Source organism: Vulpes lagopus, chromosome 8 (assembly GCF_018345385.1).
Source record: "Vulpes lagopus strain Blue_001 chromosome 8, ASM1834538v1, whole genome shotgun sequence".
NCBI lineage: Eukaryota > Metazoa > Chordata > Mammalia > Carnivora > Canidae > Vulpes > Vulpes lagopus.
Genome location: NC_054831.1, coordinates 58,796,082 through 58,821,798, shown reverse-complemented (window position 1 = coordinate 58,821,798; position 25,717 = coordinate 58,796,082). Strand labels below are relative to the sequence as shown.

Below are 25,717 nucleotides of genomic sequence, written 5' to 3'. Positions count from 1 at the left end.
TTTCATTTCTGAGTATAGCCTTCATTCTTAAGTACCTGATTCTGTGAAATGTACTCAAACAAAGATGTAATAGTTTTTAAATTATTATTTAAATTCAAGTTAACATATTAGTTGCAGGAGTAATATTTAGTAATTCATCATTTACTTATAAACCCAGCACTCATCCCAACAAGTGCCCTCCTTAATGCCCATCACCCATCTAGCCCATTCCCCCACTCCCTTCCCCTCCAGCAACTCTGTTGTTCTCTAGATTAGGAGTCTTTTATTATTTGCTCCCTGTTTTTATCTTATTTTTCCTTCCCTTCGCCTATATTCATCTGTTTTGTTTCTTAAATTCCACATATGAGTAAAATCCTATAGTATTTGTCTTTCTCTGACTTATTTCACTTAGCATAATACCCTCTAGTTCCATCTACATTTTTGTAAATGGCAAGATTTCATTCTTTTTGATGGCTGAGTAATATTCCATTGTGTGTGTGTGTGTGTGTGTATACATACATATATATACCACCTCTTCTTTTTTTTTTTATACCACCTCTTCTTTAGCCATTCACCAGTTGATAGATATTTGGGCTCTTTCCATAATTTGGCTATTGTTGATAATGCTGCTGTAAACATTGGTGTGCATGTGCCCCTTCAAATCAGCATTTTCGTATCCTTTGGATAAGTCCCATGTGGTGCAATTGCTGGGTCATAGGGCAGGTCTATTTTCAACTTCTTGAAGAACCTCCACACAGTTTTCCAGAGTGGCTGCACCAGTTCACATTCCCACCAACAGTGTAAGAGGGTTCCCCTTTCTCTGCATCCTCACCAACATCTGTTGTTTCTTGAATTGTGATGTGATATTTCATCATGGTTTTGATTTATATTTCCCTGAGGATGAGTGATTTTGAGCATCTTTTCATGTGTCTCTTAGCCATCTGTATGTCTTCTTTCAAAAAATGTCTATTCATGTCTTCTGCCATTTTTAAATTGCATTATTTGATTCTGGGGTGTTGCTTTATAAGTTCTTTTTTAAAATTTATTTTTATTTTTTATTTATTCAGAGGCAGAGAGAGAGAGAGGCAGAGACACAGGCAGAGGGGAGAAGCAGGCTCCCTGCAGGGAGCCTGATGTGGGACTTGATCCCGGGTCTCCAGGATCACACCCCAGGCTGCAGGCGGTGCTAAACCGCTGCGCCACTGGGGCTGCCCTATAAGTTCTTTATATATTTTGAATACTAACCCTTTATCAGATGTGTCATTTGCAAATATCTCCTCCTATTCTGTAGGTTGTCTTTTAGTTTTGTTAATTGTTTCCTTCCCTCTGCAGAAGTTTTTAGCTTGATGAAATTGCAATAGTTCCTTTTTGCTTGTTTCCCTTGCCTCCAGAGACATGTCTAGTAAGAAGTGGCTGCAGCCGAGGTCAAAGAGGTTGCTGCCTGTGTTCTCCTCTAGGATTTTGATGGTTTCCTGTCTTACATTTAGGTGTTTCATCCATTTTGAATTTTTTGTGGGTGTATGGTATAGGAAAGTGGTCCAGTTTCATTCTTCTGCATGTCGCTGTCCAGTTTTTCCAAAATCATTTGTTGAAGAGACTATTTTTTAAAAAAGATTTATTCATGAGAGACCTACATAGGCAGAGGGAGAAGCAGGCTCCCCACAAGGAGCCGATGTGGGACTTGATCCCAAGACCCCAAGATCACGCCCTGACTTTCAGGTCAGGTCAACCACTGAGCCTGTGTCCCAAGACTGTCTATTTTTCATTGGATATTCTTTCTTGCTTTGTCAAAGGTTAGTTGACCATAGAGTTGAGGGCCCATTTCTGGGTTTTCTATTCTATTCCCTTGTCTATTTCTGTGCCAGTACCACATTGCCTTGATGATCAGTTTTGTAATAGAGCTTAAAGTCCAGAATTGTGATGCCTCCAGTTTGCTTTTCTTTGTCAACATTACTTTGGCTATTCAGGGTCTTTTGTGGTTCCATACAAATTTTAGAATTGTTGTTCTAGCTCTGTGAAAAATGCTGGTGTTATTTTGATAGAGATTGTACTGAATGTATAAATTGCTTTGGGCAGTATAGACATTTTAACAATGTTTGATCTTCCAATCCATGAGCGTGGAATGTTTTTTCATTTCTTTGTGTCTTCTTCAATTTCTTTCATAACTGTTCTATAGTTTTCAGAGTACAGGTCTTTTACCACTTTGGTTAGGTTTATTCCTAGGTATCTTACAGTTTTTGGTGCAATTGAAATGGGATGGACCTCTTGATTTCTCTTTCTACTCCTTCATTATTGGTGTATAGAAATGCAGCAAATTTCTGTACGTTGATTTTATATCCTGCAACTTTGCTGAATTCATGTATCAGTTCTAGTAGTTTTTTGGTGGAGTCCTTCAGGTTTTCTACATAGAGTATCATGTTTGTGAATAGTGAAAGTTTGACTTCTTCATTGCCCAATTGGCTGCCTTTTCTTTCTTTTTGTTGTCTGCTGAGGCTAGGATTTCCAGTACCATGTTGAACAACAGTGGTGAGCGTGGACATCTGTGCCCTGTTGCTGACCTTAGGGGAAAGCTCCGTTTGTCCCCATTGAGAATGATGTTAGCTGGGGGTCAAAGATGTAATAGTTGACTTTTTTTCTCAGTGTGTCTTATAAACCTACATGCTTTCTAAAGAAATATAAAAGTCAAAAACTTCAAGAATAGAATTCTTTATAGTTATGAAATTTCAAGACATTTTCATTACAAAACATACTTAACCATTTTTGTATCACAGCAACCACAATAAAACCAGATTAGTTGACTATAAATGGGCACAATTTTATTGGAGTGCAGAAATGTTCCAAATCTGGATAATGGTGATGATTGCACAACCTGATTAATTATTATTTTTTAAAGATTTTATTTATTTATTCATAGAGACACAGAGAGGCAGAGACACAGGCAGAGGGAGGAGCAGGCTCCATGCAGGGAGCCCGACGTGGGACTCAATCCGGGTCTCCAGGATCAGGCCCTGGGCTGAAGGCGGCGCTACACCGCTGAGCCACTGGGGCTACCCAAATTCACGTATTTTAAGTATACAGTTCAATGATTTTTAGCTAATTAACCAGGTTGTGGGCAGCCCGGGTGTTTCAGCGGTGTAGCGCTGCCTTCAGCCCAGGGCCTGATCCTGGAGACCCGGGGTCGAGTCCCACATCGGGCTCCCTGCATGGAGCTTGCTCCTCCCTCTGCCTGTGTCTCTGCCTCTCTCTGTTTCTCATAAATAAATAAATAAATAAAAAATCTAAAAAAAAAAAAAAAAGTGAGTTTTATGGCATGTAAATTACACCTCAGTAAAGTTATACACAAGTTAGTTGCAATGCTTCCTATGGCCACAGAATGTCAGCAAAGTCATCAATGAATGGTTTTTCCATAAACTTAATTTTCCAAGGATGATGCCAGCAACTGCCAGATGTAGCTGTCTTTCACTACAGAAATGCCTTTGTTCTGGCTCTCAGGTGCCTGAGGTTATGAAACACCAGAGTTAGCCTTCAAGAATAAGGAAACATTTTCAAATATTGTTTTAAGCAGATCTACAATGATTGAAGTTATAAAATCATTTTAGCCATGGTATAGACAATAAATAACACTAATCTCACACCACAATAGTTTTCAATAAGCAACTAGAAATTCTTTCTTACTGAAAATATTAAAATCACTTAAAACTAGTTTTGGATTACTTATACATTCTAGTGAAAATATTATATAAACTTTTATCTTTATGACTATTTTATTTTACATTTTTAAAACTACATTTTAAAGTACGATCTTTAAAAATTTGTTTTTAAAATATTTTGTCTACTTATTTTGAAAGAGAGATATAGAGCATGAGTGGGGGAGCAGGGGCAGAAGAGAGGGAAAGTAGCCTCCCTGCTGAGCAGGGAGCCCAGCTAGGACTCGATCCCAAGACCCCGGGATCATGACCTGAGCTGAAGGCAGACACTCAACTGTCTGAGCCACCCAGGAGCCCCTGATTTTAAAATTTTTGATCTATGGAGCACCTGGGTGGCTCAGTAGACTGAATGTCAGACCCTTGATTTTGGCTTAGATTATGATCTCAGGGTGGTGATATGGAACCCTACCCTCGTTGAGCTCCATGCTCAGGAGGGTCTGCTTGAGATTTTTTCCCTCTCCCTTTGCCCCACACCCCAGTTGCCTGAGCTCTCTCCCTCCCTCTCTCAAATAAATAGAATAAAATTTTGATCTAAGTCCCTGAAAGTTAGACAAATTAACCAGTGAACTTTTCAAGTAACTGGGTAACATGAAAATATCTTTTGAAAGGAATATAGTCTCTCTCATTTCCTCTTTTGTTCTTTTGGAAATATAAAATGCATTGGATTAGAGGAAGGTAAACCTTGTAATACACAATGAAAACCACAACCATGTCTGCACTGGTGATGCTTCCTCTTATGCAGTACAGCCCTGTTATGATTAAGAAGGGTGGAGGGAACTTGTGAGCTAGAAATTTCCTCTCAGTCATATTTGGAGCATATTTACAAGTGAAATAACATTTGTCCAAATAAAGTTTTCATGCGTCAAAATTTTAATGCAAATTAGGTTAGGTTTCCCAAATCAAATGAGTGCCCTGTCTTCATTATGAGATCAATTTTTCAGTCTAAGGGATTTTTGCTTTTGAATTCTGGTTAATATTTAAAGCAATCCAAATGACAATTTTTTGGATTAATGATTTGAGAAACAGGAATCCAGTAACTGCTCACAGGGATAAGAAAAAAAATAGAACCTGAGGAAATGTTACTTATATTAACTTTTCTCAGAAATTTGAAGATCTACTGTTTTCTTCACAGCATCACCAAATGTCAAGGTCTAAGTAGAGGAAACTGAGGTTACGTGATGTGGCCAAAGTGATTAAGGAAGTGAATGGAAGAGTTGGGTCTAGAAACAGATTTTGTGGCTCGAAGCCCTAGGCCCTTAAAACCCACATCCATTATTCATTCTGAACTTTATATTATCTGTAACATCGAGGGTTTTCTGTTGTTTTGTTGATTCTGTAGTTCTTTTTAGCCAGGATGGATTTGAAAAAACAAACAAACAGATAATGACTGCTTGATTCAAGCGCTATAAAATAAGTCATGAGACAATGATGTTTGGGATGATAAATGCTTTGGGAGAAATATTCAAGTAATTAGTTCTGGTGAAAATGCGTTAGGACTGAAAACGACACACGGACTCCTACTGTGCTTTGGTGAATGATGCCTACAACAGCCCAGCCATGGAGGGGTCCCCTAGCTGCTCTGCAAAGCTCCATGGCAACCAGTCTTCTTTACTCTCTGCCATTACACTAGGAGCTCCAGTTACAAGCACTGTTCTGCCAGAGACCCCCACCCCCACCCCCTGACCCAGACTGCATGATCCTATAAGTATTTCTGGAGCAGGAGCAACTAGGCATTCAATGACATAAATCATGTCTCTTGACTAGAAAGATTAATGGGTCGGGCATGTTATGTACCCTTGATAAAAGAGATTTGTGGTCTACCCTTCAGGATCTAAGCGCCAACAAAATCCAGCTGGGTAGTATCAATTCAGACATCTGAATAAAAGGATAAATGAAACCATGCAAATAATACAGATCTATACATGGCTGAAAAAACAAAATTACACTGCCTAAAAGCTGAGACATTTGTGGCATCAGAGGTAGTTTTATTTTAACACTGACTGGTTAGGTAAGTTAAAGGATATTAAGAATTCTGGCTGACGAAAGTAGCATGTATGCATGTGTATTTTTAAAAACTTCTTGTATGTGTATTGATCTTTAAACAAATTCATATTGAAATGGATTAATGTTCTAAAATTTGGAATGTCTAACATTCTGTTACTATTCATAATTTCATGTATTACACCAAAAGTCTCTGAATTTAAGTCATTCAAAGGCATATTGTTAATGTCACTAACCTAACCTCTCAGCAATTGCCAAATATCATCAGTGCCTTAATCTCCAACTACTTTTTTTTTTGATCTTTCAATCTCAGATAACAAATGCTGATCTTGGCATCTACTAAGCAACAGGATATACTATATATATATTTTTAACTTGAAAATGTCATTGCTCTCCCACAGCGAATGAAAGATGGATTTTCCTCAGTATTGTCAATAACTTCTAGTGATATGATCATGTCTCTCTGATCCTTCTGAGCCCCACAGCCTGATAACAGGTTTAAGATAAGAATTAAAATGCTATCTATGGCCACAACTCAATGACACTGCAGCTAGCTGGGAGGGGTCGGGGATGGGGGGGGCAAGACTCTGACCTCGGTCTCATTTTCCATTGTTCTAATCCCCTAATATAACTAGTTAGAAGCAATTAAAGCAAAATAACCAATTTTACTGCAAACTGATCCTTTTAAAAATCACTTACTTACTGAAAATATGACCTGAAGCAATTTATAAAATTCCTGTATCAAATAGCTCATTCTTTTTGCAAGTAACTGTGTACTTGTATAATCAGGGGCAAATTACAGTGGGTAAATTACAGTGAATCCTTGAATAACCCAAGGGTTGGGGTACAGACAACCCCCTCCCCAGTTGAAAATCCATATATAACCCTCTTCAGTCTCCCAAAACGTTAATAGCCTGTTGACCAGAAGCCTTAATGTTAATAAATTCAATTAATACGTATTTTATATATTATATACTGTATTCTTAAAATAAACTAAGCTGAGAAAATGTTAAAATCACGAGAGAGAAAAAAAATTAAAAAATCATGAGAGAATACATTTAAAGTACCATACTGTAAAAAATCTGTCTATAAGTGGGCCCATGCAGTTCAAACCTATGTTGTTCGAGGGTCAACTATATACTTTCAAGGGGTCTTTTACCTTGAAGATTTACTTCAATGTGTACAAGCATAACTTTGATATTGCCAACAGTTAGTCCTTAAACCAGTCATTTTCTCCTGATTAGCATCAGAGATTTTAGAAACCAGAGAGAAACTAATACATGCTTCTGCTCATCAGAAGAGGACAGGTTTGGCTATTCCTAGATCTAATTACTTGGAGCCATAGAATGGTCTTTCAGCAGGCCACACCACCTGCTTGACCAACATGCACTTCTCTCTCTGTCCCTTCCCCTTTGGTTGAGGTTAGGTCAGGGACAGAGGCATTGTGCCCCTTGCCAGGTTCTGCTCTTGGTCCTGAGCTCTACCAGCCATGTGATCTTGGGCAAACTACTTGACCTTGTCTCCAAGCCTGTTTCTTCATCGGCCAACTGGGAATGATAATAAAAGCACCAACACTTGTTGGGTTATGAGAATTAAATGTGATAAGCTATATACAGCACATTGTTTGCTGCCTGGCATAGACTAAGCACGCAGTAAATGGCAGCAATTAGTTTTGATGACAACTGCATGGTTACAGCATCCATAGACCTCAGTAAGCAACTGGAGAAAGTCCATGAAGTCTCCTTCCAGACTTATACTTACTAATGCAACTTCACTTGTTGACTTGAAGGAATATGCTGATTCCCTATACCTCTTTCCAGAAAGTCCAGATCACACAGCTCTGAAAATGGGACAATAATGTAAAGAAACCAGTGGCATGATCAATGAATTAAAGGTATCTCTTTCACAAAATGAAACTGGTAGCAGTGGCTGCCTTCCCAGGATGTGGCTTTGAGTCAGGGACAGAAAACTGACTTTTCACTATATGTCTTTGGATCTTTTGAATTTTGAACATCAAGTATATGTTACCTATATAAAAAAAAATATTTTTCTTTTAAAAAATATTTCTAACATGCTAATTTTTGAAAAGTTAAAAGACAGTTTGTAACATAAAAAAAGTTTATACCTCCCCCTGATGAGAGCTGGGGAACTGGAAGTCCAGCCTCACTTGCTGGTTGGAATATCTGAGTGCCCATGGCTCTGTCATGCCCTCGCACACCCACAGCTGGAAGGGTACATGCAGAAGCCCTGGGAGCTGAGAGAGAAAGGTTTAGGATTATTCAGGTTTTGACTGGCTTCTGCACAAAAGAACCAAAGGAATTACTACTGTAGATTTAGAGCAGGGGTTTCTGACTCTCTGATTCTACTGTCCAAGTAAGGCAAAGACAGGAATTGAGAGAGACCAAATAAAGTGTTTTGTGTATGTGTGTAGTCCAAATAACCCATGCTAGCTCAGCTTTTTCATGCTGTTTTCCCAAATATTTTTCTATTCTTTTTTTTAAGGATTTTATTTATTTATTTATAAGACGAAGAGAGAGAAGCAGAGACATGGTCAGAGGGAGCCTGATGCAGGACTCAATCCCAGGACCCCAGGATCCCGACTTGAGTCAAAAGCAGACACTTAACTGCTGAGCCACCCCGGTGCCCCCAAAATACTTTTCTAATAAAGAAATTTGAAAGAACTTAGCATCCTTTTGAAAATTAAGACTGGCTTTGGGCAGCCTACATGGCTCAGCAGTTTAGCGCCACCTTCAGCCCAGGGTGTGGTCCTGGAGACCCGGGATTGAGACCCATGTTGGACTCCCTGCAGGAGCCTGCTTCTCCCTCTGCCTCTCTCTCTCTCTGTGTGTGTGTGTGTGTGTGTGTGTGTCTCTCATGAACAAATAAATAAAATTAAAAAAAAAAAAAGAAAAGACTGGCTTCGAAATAATGAGGGCATTTTATTTGAGCAAGTACAATTTAGTATAACAAAGATATAACAAAGTTAATTTTCTCCTTTTACTTATCACTTCCCATCCCTGATGGAATTATGTGTGAGTCTGTAAAGAAGATGGTCCTGAAAAGAATTTTTTTAAAAAAGATTTTGTTTATTCATGAGAAACAGAGAGAAAGAGAAAGAGGCAGAGACGTAGGCAGAGGGAGAAGCAGGCTCCCCACAAGGAGCCCAATGCCGGGACTCAATCCCAGGATCCCGGGATCATGCCCTGAGCTGAAGGCAGACACTCAGCCGCTAAGCCACCCAGGCATCCCAGAAATATTTTTTTTAAAAAAAGATTTTATTTATCCACCTGAAAGAGAGAGACCGCACACAAGCTGGGGGAGGGGCAGAGAGAGAGAGAGAGAGAGAGAGAGAGAGGGAGAAGCAGACTCCCCTGCTGAGCAGTGAGTCAGACTTGAGGCTCCATCCCAGGACCCTGGGATCATGACCTGAGCCAAAGGCAGATGCTTAACCAACTGAGCCATTAAGGCACCCCCCTGAAAAGAAATCGTAAATCTCATTATAAGCTACCACATAGTACTGCATGGCAAAATGGATCTTTAAAGAATAAACAATACTGTGTTACATAGATAAATGGAACAGAATAGAGAACCCAGAAGTGGACCCTGAAATGTATGGTCAACTAATATTCGATAAAGGAGGAAAGACTATCCATTGGAAGAAAGACAGTCTCTTCAATAAATGGTGCTGGGAAAATTGGACATCCACATGCAGAAGAATGAAACTGGACCACTCTCTTTCACCATACACAAAGATAAACTCAAAATGGATGAGAGATTTAAATGTGAGACAAGATTCCATCAAAATCCTAGAGGAGAACACAGGCAACACCCTTTTTGAACTTGGCCACAGTAACTTCTTGCAAGATACATCCACAAAGGCAAAAGAAACAAAAGCAAAAATGAACTATTGGGACTTCATTAAGATAAGAAGCTTTTGCACAGCAAAGGATACAGTCAACAAAACTAAAAGACAAACTACAGAATGGGAGAAGAGATTTGCAAATGACGTATCAAATAAAGGGCTAGTTTCCAAAATCTATAAAGAACTTATTAAACTCAACACCAAAGAAACAAACAATCCAATCATGAAATGGGCAAAAGACATGAAGAGAAATCTCACAGAGGAAGACATGGACATGGCCAACATGCACATGAGAAAATGCTCCACATCACTGGCAATCAGGGAAATACAAATCAAAACCACAATGAGATACCACCTCCCACCAGTGAGAATGGGGAAAATTAACAAGGCAGGAAAGCACAAATGTTGGAGAGGATGTGGAGAAAGGGGAACCCTCTTACACTGTTGGTGGGAATGTGAACTGGTGCAGCCACTCTGGAAAACTGTGTGGAGGTTCCTCAAAGAGTTAAAAATAGACCTGCCCTATGACCCAGCAATTGCACTGTTGGGGATTTACCCCAAAGATTCAGATGCAATGAAATGCCGGGACACCTGCACCCCGATGTTTCTAGCAGCAATGGCCACAATAGCCAAACTGTGGAAGGAGCCTCGGTGTCCATCGAAAGATGAATGGATAAAGAAGATGTGGTCTATGTATACAAGGGAATATTCCTCAGCCATTAGAAATGACAAATACCCACCATTTGCTTCGACGTGGATGGAACTGGAGGGTATTATGCTGAGTGAAGTCAATCAGAGAAGGACAAACAGTGTATGTTCTCATTCATTTGGGGAATATAAATAATAGTGAAAGGGAAAAGAAGTGTGTGGGAAATATCAGAAAGGGAGACAGAACATAAAGACTCCTAACTCTGGGAAACGAACTAGGGGTGGTGGAAGGGGAGGAGGGCGGGGGGTGGGGGGGAATGGGTGACGGGCACTGAGGGGGGCACTTGACAGGATGAGCACTGGGTGTTTTTCTGTATATTGGTAAATTGAACACCAATAAAAATTAATTTATATATAAAAAAATAAAAAAATAATAAAATAAAAAAATAAAAAAAAGAAAACACAGTCCAAACTGAAAAAAAAACACAATACTGTGTTAAAAATACTTTGCCCTAAAAATACATTGTAATTCTAAAATGTATAAATATGAAATGTAGCTATGATATGATGGACATATATAGAAATAAGCTATACACAAAGCATAAATATTGAAATATACCATGCTCGAGTAGTTCAGAATCAGGCCTGTGCCTTTAGGATGACCCTAGAAAAGATGAGCCACATCTAAGTTCCTGAAGACCTTGGGACACACGATAAAAGAAAGTCAGCGCATCATGGCTAGCCAACTGGCAGCAGCTTTTCTTGTCCCATACAGGTCCAAACTTCCAAACTGCTTATTATTATTGGTTCCAGACTAAAACAACAGTGTGTTGGTTTCACGAGTCTTCTTTTTTTTTAAGAGTTGTTTTTTTTTTTTTTTTTTTTTTTTTTTTTATTTATGATAGTCACACAGAGAGAGAGAAAGAAGCAGAGACACAGGCAGAGGGAGAAGCAGGCTCCATGCACCGGGAGCCCGACGTGGGATTCGATCCCGGGTCTCCAGGATCGCGGCCTGGGCCAAAGGCAGGCGCCAAACTGCTGCGCCACCCAGGGATCCCCATTTTTTTTTTGTACTTTAGGCACTCAGCAAACTGTCCACTGTAGTGGACATTAAGAATCTCTGGAGAAAACTGAGAAGTGTGGTTGCTGATGAGAAAGGTCTTGTTTTGGGCAAGCCTGACTCTCAAACACATTTACATACATGGCAGAAGTTCATTTCCTTTATTTTCCCATTTCAAATGTTTTAACAGCGTGAACTACCTAGTTAGATCTGACAAGGTGGCATAATCCCACGATTCAGGATCAGTAATTTCTACATCCAAAAGTCCAGATTCTGAAAATTTTAGGAGAAAAGAAAAGCCGCGAATGCAATGACAGCTCGTCGTCCTGCAGGACACCTGCAGACCCAGTGGTGCAGCGCAGGGGGGGGGTGGGGGCGGGGCTGCGGGCTGGCAGCGGGAAGCAGGCAGCGTCTAAGGTTGAAGGGACAGCTAGCAAACCGTGCTATCTTTAGTAGCTAGTTTTGGTTTCAGGGACAAATTAGAGGAGCGAGAATGAAAAGCTCCCACACACCGGGGAGTGCTCAAGCCCCCATCCCACCAGCTCCCCGAGTTGCGAGTTGCGGGTCAGGGCGCCCTCCCTGCACACATCATCAGCGCCCACACGCCATCCTCCCACACCCCACACTGATGCCTGATGGTGCACAGGAGCCTGAAACCCTCCCAGCCCAATCTTCTCGAGTAATCCAGAGCTGGTAGGTCCTCTCTCCTGGCGGTGGGGGGTGCCGGAGGGGCGCAACGGCGATAATCTAGCTGCTGCAGGGCCTGCGTGCGGGCCTTCCCCGCAGCCTGCTGCTCCTGCCTGGGGCCTGATGGCCTCCTTCCGTGGCTGAATGAAGCAACCCTGGGATTTCCTACTTCCCGGCTTCTGGTTTTGTGAGGGAATGAAATCTCCTTACTGTTTAAACCACTGGGGAGTGGGGAGACATCTGCTTTTTGAAGCCCCAAGTCGTCAGATGCAGCCCCCTTCCTCTGCAATCACACAGCCTGTGTCAGAGCAGAGCACACACACAAACGCGGCACACCCGCTCCCCCTCCAAACTAAACGCTCCTGTCAGCCCTAACATTCTCCTAAATTCATCTCCTAAATTCAAGCTCCTCGAGCAGAGCGCAGTCTCTCTCCTCCCGGTGTGAATACCCTCCTCCCCAGTACTGGTCACTTTGGGGCCCTGTTCTAGATCTGCCCCCTCCAACAACAGTATCTTATTTCATCCCTGCCTACATCTGTCCCTGGCTCTAACATATGGCATCTCCTGTCTCTTCCACACATCTTGTCCACTCATCCTTGTGTCCCCCCTCTCCGCGTCGACCACGCCGAGAACACGCCTGATTTGCACTGAGCAGAAAGCATCGTCTTCCTTCACCTGAAACATGGGATTTTCCTTTCTCTTTTCTTGTCCTCTTTCTTCATCTTACTTCTCTGTAGGAGAAAAGGCAATAATTGAGATAAAAGAAATTCAGAGCTCAGACTCTGAAGGAAGGTAAGTCTTCCTGAAGGAAGCCCAAAATGGCCTGGCCTACCTTCTGGGGGTTACAGTTTAGGGAAAGAATGACGACGGGGAGGCACTGCAGTCAGGCAGCACACTGGTGACCTCCTTAACGCACTGACTGGCTTCCCCGGACCAAAGCAGGAGCTGGGGCACACCCTTAACAAATCAGAAGTTAGAGGACACAGCGCAGTGCAGCACACAGCAGGCATTTAACAAATGTCTCTGGAGTGAATGAGGATGACAGGAGCATCTTATGATTAGGGCTTTGGGCTTATACTTTTAGAGCTTTTTATTATGCAAACAGAACAAAAAGTAAATGCCAGTCAGAACACTGCTGGCTCAACGTAATGGACTTCATCTGAATGTGCTGACATAAAAATCTTTGATCTCATGTAGACTTCAAGCTGTCTTGAAACGGAAAATAAAATCTTGGGTTGTTACTTTAAACTCCCATGGCAGCCATTAGCCGAAACGCAAAATAGGGGGCCATCTGCAGAAAGGCCTACTCCAGCATCACATGACTGAATCTCTGGTAGCTGCTCTTCTGTGTAACAGCTCTGGGGCCATCCCTCTGACGGGATGGTGGAAGGAGCATTCACAGAGAGCATAACCCAGTGTAGAAATTGGCTCATATACCCTTGAAGGTATGCGATTACAATTTTAACTTTTTTTAAAAACAATTTTAACACATTCCAGATATTAAAAATTTCTTGTAACTTTCATTAGGTTCATTCATTCAGACCGACACTAAGAACTTCTGTAAGATCTTTTATATTACACAATACAGTAAAAACCGTAGTAAATGTTCAGATAGTTAAATGAGCACCAAACACTATAAAGTGTAACCAGCATGGTTCTATTAAAAACTCTCGTCAACTATGGCATTCAAGGACAGCAATACAATATTTTTTTTTTACAAAGCAACTAATATAAAAATCTGCAAATGCCATAAATTCATTTATAGGCTCTTATTTTCATATAGGCATGTCACTAGATTCTTTCAATTCTTTCTTTCAATTCTTTCCCGAGGTATTTTTTTGTGGTTTGCTTTTATTGTACTGCTGGGTGCATTATCTTTGATCATCCTTTCCTAAAGTGATTTTTAAAGACCCGCAAAAAATTTTATTGCATAGGACACTATTCATGACACAGAGGTTGGGTACTGCAAATATGTGGCACTGGAACAAGTCTTACAAATATTGCATTTTAAGAATTTGTTACATACTTTTTTTTTTTTTTTTTTTTTTTTTTACAGCTTGTCTCTTTTAAAAAAAATCGAAGTTATAGCTAAGAGTTAACTACAGTGAAGCATTTTAGGAATGTCAGAGGTTAGAGAATACGGTGAATGATACAAAGGAAAAAAGCCATAATTCTTGCTGGCTATAATATTGTATTGCCTTCAAAAGCAACTGTACATGTTGTAATCAGTTCATAGTTAAATATTTCTACTAATCTGTTTTAGGAGAGCAAATGTCTTTCAAAGTTTCGAGTTCCTCTATGAGCTTCTTGTTCTGAACTTCCAGCACTGCAACTCGACTCTCCAGACATTTTACATATTCTTTCTTTCGACGTCGACATTCTTTAGCAGCTTCCCTGAAAAAAAGTAGAAGCAAGAGGGCAAACAAAACATTTTTTTGCGTGCTATTGACAAGCAGACTGAAGTAAGCTTGGTAAATTTGATCATGGCTGCATTCCAAATCTTGGAACAGCATACCCAATTCAATGTCAAACACTAAGCCACACTGGATTCTCAAGGGTCACAAGTGTCCCTTCCACAAGTCCACATGGCAATTAGTAGAATTGCTGCATCTCCTGCCTTGATTAGAGTTCACAGTAAACAAGGTCCAAGTCAAAGACAGTTACTCTGCTTTATGGCAATAAAGATCTTTGAGGGCTTTGAGTTCCTCAATGAGAGTCTTGTTTTGGTTTTCAAGCACAGCCACACGATTTTCAAGACATTTGACATATTCTTTCTTCTTCCTGCGACACTCCCGGGCAGCTTCCCTGGAACCAATACAAGGCAAATGACTATAGGAACACCCTCTCAGCACAGCCCAGACTGGCTCAAATGAACTTCTGCCCCCCAAACTCAACAGCCAATCAATGCCAGGGAAGGTTTGTACAAAGCCACACAACAAACGTAAGCAAGCACATGCCTTTTGTAAAATTAGTTTAGAACAACAGGAAAGACTTGAGAGCATGATCAATGTGTCCATCCTTCGTTGTAAATGGGTGTTTTCTTAGGGCACACATTCCATGGTAACAGTGACCAGAATGGTTTTTAGTCACCTAAAACAATAGGACCACATCCCCAAGTGGAATTTCTACAAAAACATTTACAGATCCTTCCAATTCTCTTACTTATCTTTGTCCACAAAGGCCACATATTCCATCACAATGAGTTAACTTTATTTGGTCAAAAATGTTAGAAAAATCAATCCTCAGAAACTTGAAATGTCCATATTGGAGATTTTGTTTCTTCAAGACTGAATCTCAGTAAAACAAATAAGCTCAACTACAACTGCAAGGAGCAGCTTATTGGCTAGAAAACAACCTGGATAAAGACAACAGTCAGCAAGTCACACACATTTTCAAAAACCAAAATGAAATGGACTCTGATTCTGAATATTAAGGAAAGGAAGAAGGGAGGGTACAGAACACAACACCCGATATTATTTGGATAATTTAAACCCATGAAGTGAGAACACCACAATTAAAACTTTGGCAAGGAAGCTACTACATAACTCAACAGTATATTTCAAGACTTTTCCAATCACGTGCATTTACTACCCAATATATGGATCTTTAAAGCACTGTAGATGTGCCCAGAGGAAGGAACAGAGTGGCTGAAGCAACAAACACAAATAGACAGATGAGATGAGTCAGTCATTTCACGCATAACCCCACCAAAAAATGATAAATACAGCCAACGTTCTTCTCTTTCTCCTTTTTTTTTCAGGATGGGAAGGGGAGCAACTACATCATTTAACTCCTCTATAGAATATACCCTCTGATAACAGTGTTCTTTTGGAGGAGTCAGTTGAAAATAACTGCCTTTGGGGTATGCTTCATATCAAAAAAGCCTACATTGAAAGAGATAAACATATATTAACAAGAGTCATGTTGGACGTCTAAATGCCAGTAACTATAATGCCAGCTTGCACTGCTGCAATTCTGAACCAAGAGTGATGTGCACAACAGACTTGGCCAATTCTGTTTTATTTTTAGGATAGTTGACTAACAACGGGTTATCTGTTTTTTTTCTCCATGGGACCAAGTGTCAGCAGAAAAAAGACCTTGAAATCCCAGTGAACTGCAGGAAAAGATCAACCCCTACTTCCTAGCCAAGAACAATGCACTCGCCCTGTGAACTCACAAAGTTCTCAGACTTCTCAACTAGTTAACAAAAAATTTAAAAGATGTAAAAAGTGAACCGAATCTGATAAATACAGGTTGATTTAATCTAAATTACGCATAGGGAAATGTTGAGAATAAATCCAAGCACGCTCATAAATTTGTCAATCTTCTACAAAGGAACTAAAATACATTTAGTTATTAGCTAAAATACCTAGGTTTTCATGATTGAATACCAACGTTTTCAAGATTGAATCTTACTAAATTCTAGATCTGGAAGAAAGATAATAATTTTACAAAACAAGTTACTATCAAATGAAATTTTACATATCTGATAGCAGTGCTGTGGGATATTTATCTTTTTATTTTCTATACCAAGGTGTACTATTTATTGTAAATATCATAACTCACATCCCATGTGGGAATGGGCACATGTTACCAAAGTTCCAAGCCAAAACTTTAAATGATCACACCAGTAGATGGTACATTCCTAAGTACTTCCCAGCTATGGAAAACACCTGTTTCTTCTATTAATAGTTAGCTCAGTTTTCAGGCCTTGCATGTGTCTGGATATATCCTCAGCATGGAGAGGAAACACACGATAGAGAGGAAATGTTGACAAGGCTATAAAGATATATAAACTGTTGCTGGACTGGTAGAAATATCTATCAGATCTAACATAAATGCCAGCCAGAGAATAAAAAGGGAATGTATGAGAGGTCTTTTGTGTTAATAAGTATAACCTATATACTTTCCATGAAATTCAATCTGAAGCTTACTCTGGGGTCTATTTGAGTGACTCTGATGTAGCACAGCGGGCAGGCTCTGGAAGAAAGACAACCTGATTTTACATCCAGGTTCTGTCCAGTGTGGGCTGCATGATCTTAACCGACTTATTATTTAACCTCTTGGAACTTCAGTCCCTCATCTGGAAAGTAAGGATAATATCCAGACCTCATCTCATGCGAATGTAATGGGAGAGTTAAAGAAACAGTAGAAACAAAGCACTTAAAACCTGCATATGGTACTTGCTCAACTGAGCCACTTATTAGTTATTTATCATCTGCTCTTCCCTCATCTTGCTCTGAAATTGAGGTCGGGAAAGGTAAAATCCCTCAGAATCCCTTGCAACTAGGGATTCTATTAGCTATTTCTAGCCAAGGAAATGTGGGTGAAAAGATGCTTCGAGGGTCTTCCAGGAGAAGTTTCCACAAGGGCTAGACTCAGCTGGGCTCAGTTTTGGCTCTGGCCCTCCTCCTTTCTTTCCGCCTAGAAATGTGGCAGCCATGTGGTAATCCTTAGAACAAATGTCACATGTTGAAGGTGACAGAGCAGGGAGGAGAGCCATTCAGCCCCTTCAGAATTTTTCTTTTTTTTTTTTTTTAAGATTTTATTTATTTATTTGAATGAGAGAGAGAATACAAGCTGGAGGAGGGCAGAGGGTGAAGCAGACTCTCCACTGAGCAGGCAGCCCAACATGTGACTTGATCCCAGGACCCTGAGATTATGACTGAGCTGGAGGCAGTCGTCCAACCAACTGAGCCACTGAGGCACCAACCCCTTCAGGATTTCTGAGTAAAATGCTGACAATGAAAAAGATGAACCCAGCATGACTTAGTTAATGGAGAACTACCACCGATAGAGATGCGTATATCTCAATGATCCTATTTCTGGTCATCTGTTGCATTTTCCAGGGCACAAAACTCTATCTAGTGATCTGTGATAACTACAATGCTTGGGAACTGAAGCCAACTTAAGGAGTCCTATAATAATATATCAAACTGTGACAATTGAAGGACTATTAGTAAAGTGAATATAGCTGCTCCTGGTTCACATTCAATTACAAAGGACAATTATGATGTCAGCACTTATCTCTGAATTGTAGTAGCTCAGAGGCCACAATTTCTAGATTAAGTAGCCTGCTAATGCTAAACAAACCACCATCATGTGGTCCTGGTCAGAGATGAGTACATGATCTCATCTGAAATGTTTTGTTTTCGGGGATCCCTGGGTGGCTCAGCGGTTTAGCGCCTGCCTTTGGCCCAGGGCGCCATCCTGGGTTCCCAGGATGGAGTCCCACGTCGGGCTCCCGGCATGGAGCCTGCTCCTCCTTGTGTCTCTGCCTCTCTCTCTATCATGAATAAATAAATAAAATCTTAAAAAAAAAGAAATGTTTTGTTTTCTTACAATGAGGGCATGATTTAACATTTAAAAATAAGGTGACCAGACAATTGGGAAAATTCTTAGGCTATTCTACTCATTTTGAAAATCAGATTAATTTGCACCATTTTCCATCATAAAAACTAAACCAAAAAATAGTATTACATATCAAACTAAATAATTTTGGAAAATGCCATTTTTATTACATATTCCTGTTTAAAAAATAAAAGAACAGAAACATGGCACAAGAATAAGTTAGAAAATGACAGAGTATGAACTGAAAGTACATATGCTGTAGTATTAGGTATCTCTAAGTTATGGGGCTCTAAGTAATTTTATTTCTTTCTGTTGCTTTGTATTTGCACTTGACTAAAATTTATCAGAATTAATATGTATGTATTTCAGTATAATAGATAAAAAGTCACAATATAGATAAAAACAAACTACATACAACAGGCTTAGAAAATTCTTACTTATTTAAACTTGAGTAAACTCTACCCCATTGAATCCATAATCCTAAGATCAAGAGTTGCATGCTTTACTGACTAAGCCAGCCAGGTGCCCCTACAAGACTTAGAAATTCTTAACTCACAGTTAAATTTATTTTGCTTATAAAGAAACTAAAAAATTAAATTTATCACTTACTTCACAAAGTAAATACCAAGTAAAAAATAAATCTTTATTTGTAATAAAGCTCTTCCATAATCATTAAAAAAATTAATATCTTTTAGACATTACCCTTACAATACATAGGGAAGCACCTCCTCTGATGAAATGGGTTTCAGGGATAGGGAGTCTAATGACAAGACAATCTAATTACCATTACATGCAGAGCACAAAACCCAAAATGCCAGAGAACATGTAACTTGGGAGAAATGGCTTGGGAAAAGCGATTTTTTAAAAAAGCCCCCAGCAATAAGTTGTGTCCAATAAGTGGTTACTGGTTTCCAGTGAAACATCCTACCTGTTTTTCATTAGCCTCAGCTCTCGTTTGCGTGTTGCTTCTTCTGCTAGTTGCTGGGGACTGTGCAAACTTCCTGGCGAGGCAGCCATCACTACTCCCTGTGGCAATGCAGTAGTAGGAGCTCGGATCTGGTAAGTTGGCATGTCACCAGTGGCGGCTGCAATGAAACAAAATGCGACAAGTTTATATAAACAATTCACAACTTGATCTTTTATATAAAATTGATGTGGAAATAACACACTTCTTTTTACATGTCATAAGAAGTGACCTTGCTGATGTGTAAGGTGATTATTCTGAGCATTTAAGTTTTAGGTATCTAAGATCTTCAGCATTTTGAACAATAATATTCAGCATGCTCTATTACTGTTAAGGTAGAAAAATGCCCCAATGCATTTTAGAAAGGTTTTTATCAAAGGCTAAATTAGGGAGGCTTTTCAACGGCTCTCTGGGGGAAAAAAGCCCCAATCTGTTTGTGAATTCACATGATGTAAATACTTTCACCATGGCCAATTTCAAGCTACCAGTGTGACCTCACAGAATATGGAGATGGGGAGACATACATGGTAAGTAGTACACCATACAGATAAAAGAGAGGTAAATAACCTCAAGAGCATAGATAAAATTATGAGAAGTGATGAGTTTTGAGTATTTATTGGTTTTAACATAACTTATTTGTTAAATATATGTGTATTTCTTTATATATACTTAATTTTTAATAATGGCTCTTTTTAACAAACAGCTCACAAAAACCCTAAAAATTTAATAATCACTCTAGCATGTCAGTGGGAGCTGGCTCTAACACACTACTGCAAAAATTTTAATTAAGCAGAACATTTCCAGGATGCCCGGGTGGCTCAGAGGTTGAGTGCCTGCCTTTGACCCAGGACATGATCCTGGAGTCCCGGGATCAAGTTCCACATCAGGCTCCCTGAATGGAGCCTGATTCTCCCTCTGCGTGTGTCTCTGCCTCTCTCTCTGTATCTCTCATGAATAAATAAATATAATCTTAAAAAAAAAAGCAGAACATTTCCATTCTCTGAATATTCCAGATGAAGAGATTTTCCTGTACCCTATTATCATGCCTGAGACAGTTGCTGGATGTTGTTAAATACAAGTCCTTCTACCAGAAGATGACTGAAGTATTGGAAGGGAAATACTACCTCGCTGTATTTTCAGTTTAAAAACCAAAACAAAATAAAAAAACAAAGCAGCAAAGCTCTACTTAAGTCTAGTTTATCTGGGGGATGATAATTTCTGCCTCTTGTAGGTTTCTTGAGATAATAATACATTCTAAGTATTCAATTAAAAAACTTTTCTAATTAAAGTATATTCATAGTTAAACGACAGACTTAATATTTACTTAGTATTTAGGCTGAATACTAAAAGTCCCCCAAGTTTCATAATTTATACTCAACATTTGCCTTTCTACTGCAATAAACATAGCTTCCTAGAAAAGACAGACGGATTTAAGTGATGAAATATGCTTCTACCATCACTGTTTCAACTTTGAGAATGTATGGTCCAGAGTTAATCTGACACCCCGAGATACTACAAAATTCATGCTATCTCAAAGTTATATGCAAGAAATAGGTTTTACAAAAGTTATCAAATCCAGGGTGCCAGGGTGGCTCAGTGTTCAAGCATCTGCCTTTGGCCCAGGGCGTGATCACAGAGTCCTGGGATCAAGTCCCACATCAGGCTCCCTTCATGGAGCCTGCTTCTCCCTCTGCCTGTGTCTCTGCCTCTCTCTGTGTGTCTTTCATGAATTTAAAAAAAAAAAAATTTTTTTTAAGTTATCAAATCCTACAAAAATTGGTCTGAACCAATGCCAATCAAAATATAAAACACATCACTTCCATATTTCATTAAAATGCATTATAACCATTAAGAGCTGAAATTTTACCCAAAGGGGACACAAAGACTTTTTTTCACTTAAATAATATATTACAACTGAAAATAGCCAACCAGTTTAAAAGGTTAATAAAAAACTGATCTATGTGCTCCTTTTTGGGTAAATGCCAGGGTTTTTTCCCCCTTAGAGCTTAAGAATTAGGTGAAAAAAGTGTTTTAAATTTTTAAAATATGGCTTTGGGGGAAGAGCACCTGAAAGTCTTCATAAGATTAACAAAAATACCACTTATAAAGTTGCACTGCTCCTTCCTTCTATATATATATGATTTTTAAAACAATGGTGATTAATAGTAACTGTGATAAATATAATGATCACCAGCAAAATCTCTATCAATAATGAACTTGGGAAAAACCCTAAATTTGTTTTTGTGACCATTTAAAATACTGTATACATAGTTATTTCATTATATGTCATAGGAAATCTTATGGCTTTGAAATATTTAAGAAGAAAACTTTTAAAAGTTTTAAACTGTTAACCCACTAAAGATTTTTTATATTTTAATCGTATTGTCAGAGGAGATAGAATGGAGCACAGAATAACATAGTTCTCTCCTCTTCTCTCTTTACCCACATCCAGGGAAGAAGGTTACGGGATCATAAAGGTTGAAACAATGGGACAGCTGGAGGCAACACAGGCTTTCTAAAACTGGAACAATAGCCAGTGACGAATGAGAAGTTTATAAGAAGTTTATGTGTCACTGTGTGGACATTTGCAGGCAGCATGGATGCATACCTTGGTCTAGGGTTGTTCTTTTGTAAATGCTGGTCACAGAAAAGTGCAATAAAACTAATAGAGGGGTTCATTATACTCCCTCCTTTTGTGCACATCGGCTATGTTCTGTACTATAGTTAGAGCTGAATGCTCAGATGACATGTAGAAGTTAGTTTAAGAGTATCCACTCTTTTTTAAAAAAGGAGAAAAGGGGGGCAGGCAAACTTACAGATGAAAACTGAAGTTCATTCATTGGACTTACAACCAGAAATGGTTCTAAACTTTTGCCTGTTTCCAAAAGGTTTCAGCTGAAACCACCCTCACAGGACCAAATTTGGCAACATGAAGAATAAAAGCAATTCAGAACATGTATTCTTAAAACATTCTGAGCAATAGCTCAGGAAAAAGATATCATTTTAAAAGGCTATTGTGGAAGGGGCTGAAATATTTGGATATATATTAGTTCTGGGGTGTTAGCTAATACATTGGGTTTTATTGTAATATTTCAGACATACTATTTATCTCCTTCAACAAAAATTGGATTGCAGGTCATTAGTTCAAGACAGAAATATGAATTAGTATTAATTAGTAGGAACTAACATACATCTCTGTAATCTCCTAAGGAATCTGTGTGAATGTACACCTTTAGTGGTCACAGAGTAAATGTCAATGGATAAATTTCATATATTCAAGTATGATCTTATTAGTAAATACACTAAAAAGATACGGGCAAAGAGAATCTCTTGTTTTGAGAAAATCCAAGCATCAGAAAGTTTTGTTGTTGAAAGAAGTGATAAAAAAGTTTTTATCTTAGTTAGCTTCAGTTTCAAATATTGTGAATTCAGTGGCAATTTAAAGGAGACTTGATACCTAGGATCATAGTTCTTATCCTGTATGCCTATAAAGGCCAGTTCCTGTTCCATCTAACTACTAAATGTGTGTCCACATTATTTATTCTAGAATTTCACTATATATGTTATTTCTAAAAATAAATGAGCCTACAGTGGGGCTGCAATTTTGTGACTGAAGAAAGATAATAAGAAAAAGATACGTAGATATTAATTTTGTTCTAAGGCACCAAAAACTGTAAAGACAAGTCAAGGGTGTCTTTTTTTAGCTTGGTACCCCTATAACCTAGCACAGTATTTGGCATAAGATGAGTGCTTGGTGGGTTTACAGGTACACCATGAAGAAAATTTTGAACTTCCCAGGATTTTGCCCAAGCCCACCGTCATTTGAATGTTTAAAATAAGCAGAATTATTATTATTATAAGACAATTATTAGCTATTATTATAGCTAAGTCTTTAAATCTTTAACACCAAGACATGGGAAGCCCTTACAAGATGCTATGTATTTATTCAAACTGGTGTTATTTACTAATCTTCCCTTAGATACTAGTCATCTCGCCTGGCATTTGAGAAGCAGGTGAGTTCTAGTTATAGTGTATTTCCCATCATCTACCTCCTGACATGAAAAATTTTTTTAGGTTTAGCATCAAATATTTCATGGAAAAAGAAAATTCCTAGAACTCTCAATTCTGGTCATTAAACTTCATACCTCTCTTCACAAGTTTTAAACACAGTACAGTAGAAAAAGCATGGGATTTGGAGTCTGGATTCTAGTCCAGCTCTGCCACTTACCAGCCATGTGACTTGGGGCAAGTTCAGTTTCCTCATCTGTAAAATGGGGATACATTATCTCATTTAATACTCACAATAAACCCTGTAATGTATGTCAAAGTGTCTAGCACAGTGCCTGGCACATGGTAGGCATTCAGCAAATGTTAGTTCCCTTCCTCTTCCCTTCCTTAAGTTCTGAAAGACAATGTTCCAAATTATGCTTATACTGTATATTAGTTAAAAGGCACATAACATCCACAAATATATATTCCCCTGGACTTTCCCTTCTAACAAACATGGGTAATAGAATGATTGAAATGTATGGCTTCTTATTGCTTATTTTGTTAAAAAATATGCCTATAAAAACTTTTAAAATTTATAGTATATTATATTCCATTAGAGAATAAATTATTAAAAGATAACATAAAATGTCCTGAATTTTCAGGGTTTATAATAATTTAGGATAGAACCCCAAAGGTGGAGAATCACCAGCAACCAAACGATACAGTCTCATCAGACTGGTAATGAGAGAACTCACTGAAAAGCCTCACAAATCAAAGAGGTTTGTTTCTTCCTAATGAAAAAAGAAATAAGAAACTCAGCCAAATGCCTATCTTAGTAGCTTTCGAAGTGGAACAACTTATCCACATCCCAAATAGTGGGTGTTTTGTTGTTTATTTATCTACTAATTGAGATCTCTATAGTACTGAGCATGTAACCAAATAAAAACATTTTTATAAATGGAGCTCCTACCTTCAGATGTCATTTCACTAGGTGTCCCTTACCACGAATATACCTAAGTACAAGCAACAGAGCTAACTTTGAAGTTGTACTGGTAAGCAGGGGTTTCTTTTCCCTAGCTCCAAGAAGCTACTGACATCATTACTTTTCTTTTTTTGGTTCTCTCCCACCCTTCCACCGCTACTGGGGCACCTTATGCCCAAAATCAGCTTTGTGCTTGCTTGGTGTCTCACACTGTCAAAACCTTTCCCTTTTCCACGCTCTACTTTTTCCAGGAAAATGAAACCCTACATAAGCATGACTATAAAGCACCGAACATTTCTGAATTTGTTACAATAACACACAGACCACAAAAAACGAAGTCATTACATATTTTTAAGTTACATCTAAGGGAACTTCCTGAGTTGTTTAAGTGAAAATCTTAAGAGTCAAAAGAAAGTCGGCATAAAAGATGAGAAATTATAAATATTGAAATTCAAAGTTCTAGATAATAGCAAATATATACTCTTGTTCCATGAAAGTAATAATAAACACTCCAGGAAAAAATCCATTTTGACTACTTGAAATGATGCTAACTTTATTTTCTATGTTTTCTAAGTAGCATGTAGTATGCTGTGGTAACTCATCTAACATTAGCATGAATTTACCAGGTGAATTTTGAGGAGCAATGTGATATGGTGTGTGAACAGAATCAGACAAGGTCTTTTCTTGAAGTCTGAAGATCCAAACTGGTTCACCACTCATTAGCTTTGTAAGCTTGGAAGAGTTATTTACCACTCTGACCCACGCTGTTATATGAAAGACGAATATTATTTGCTTCAAGTGCATCAGAAAAAATAGTTGGAAAGTGCTTCTCTCCTTGGGTATTTAAATACAGTTTCCTCAGAAAGGCCCACCTGGAACTTTAACCTATATCACCTGCTTCATGTACATCTCTCACCATTTGATCCTTTTTTGATACCACTGACCGCATTTGTATTTGTATTTATATTGTAACCCTGTGATTTTTTTATTCTAAAGCTTACATAAATACAAAGTATCATAATTATTTTTTTGGGCAATATATTCAAAGACAAATAGAACCAAAAAATATTTCACTGAAATTTTTTCAAAAATAGTGGGAACATAGCACAACGGAAATTTCAGTAAACCTTCCATACAGATTTGGAGTTTTATTAAAACTTAAGGTAAATGAAAAAAAAAAATAAAAAAAAAAAAAAAAAAAAAAAAAAAAAACTTAAGGTAAATGACTTTCACTTCCAACATGATTATACTTTGCTTTTCTAGCAATGTTAAGAAGCTGTTACACCTGATCCAAACTTTTATTTTATGTGAAAATTCTCCAACAATAATCTTTTCAAGTGCCCTCTTTTCACAAGGTGAAATGTATCCTTACTCTCATGTATCAAATATTAACTAAGATACTATTTTCCAAATTTGAATAAGTTGTAATGTTTAATAGTTCAGAAATCCAGGCTGAATACAACATATTAGAGTTTTTTAGACTCAG

At 38.5% G+C, this 25,717-nt stretch overlaps 1 protein-coding gene across 23 annotated transcripts in view; it reads right to left on the bottom strand.

The window, feature by feature from the left end:
- Positions 1-13,500: 13,500 nt before the first annotated feature.
- The window catches only part of CREM (cAMP responsive element modulator), a 71,481-nt gene continuing 59,264 nt past the window's right edge, over positions 13,501-25,717 (bottom strand). For 8 of the 23 annotated variants that reach the window (XM_041765708.1, XM_041765707.1, XM_041765703.1 and 5 more), the window contains 3 exons: positions 23,488-23,523; positions 19,224-19,380; positions 14,453-14,749 (listed from right to left, as the gene is read on the bottom strand). In XM_041765708.1, coding sequence (XP_041621642.1) covers positions 14,605-14,749; positions 19,224-19,380; positions 23,488-23,523 — 338 coding nt within the window. In that variant the 3' untranslated portion in view covers positions 14,453-14,604. Of the gene's footprint in view, positions 14,339-14,452; positions 14,750-19,223; positions 19,381-23,487; positions 23,524-25,717 lie in introns of those variants that run through there. The other 15 variants (XM_041765711.1, XM_041765705.1, XM_041765719.1 and 12 more) reach the window with 3 other exon arrangements.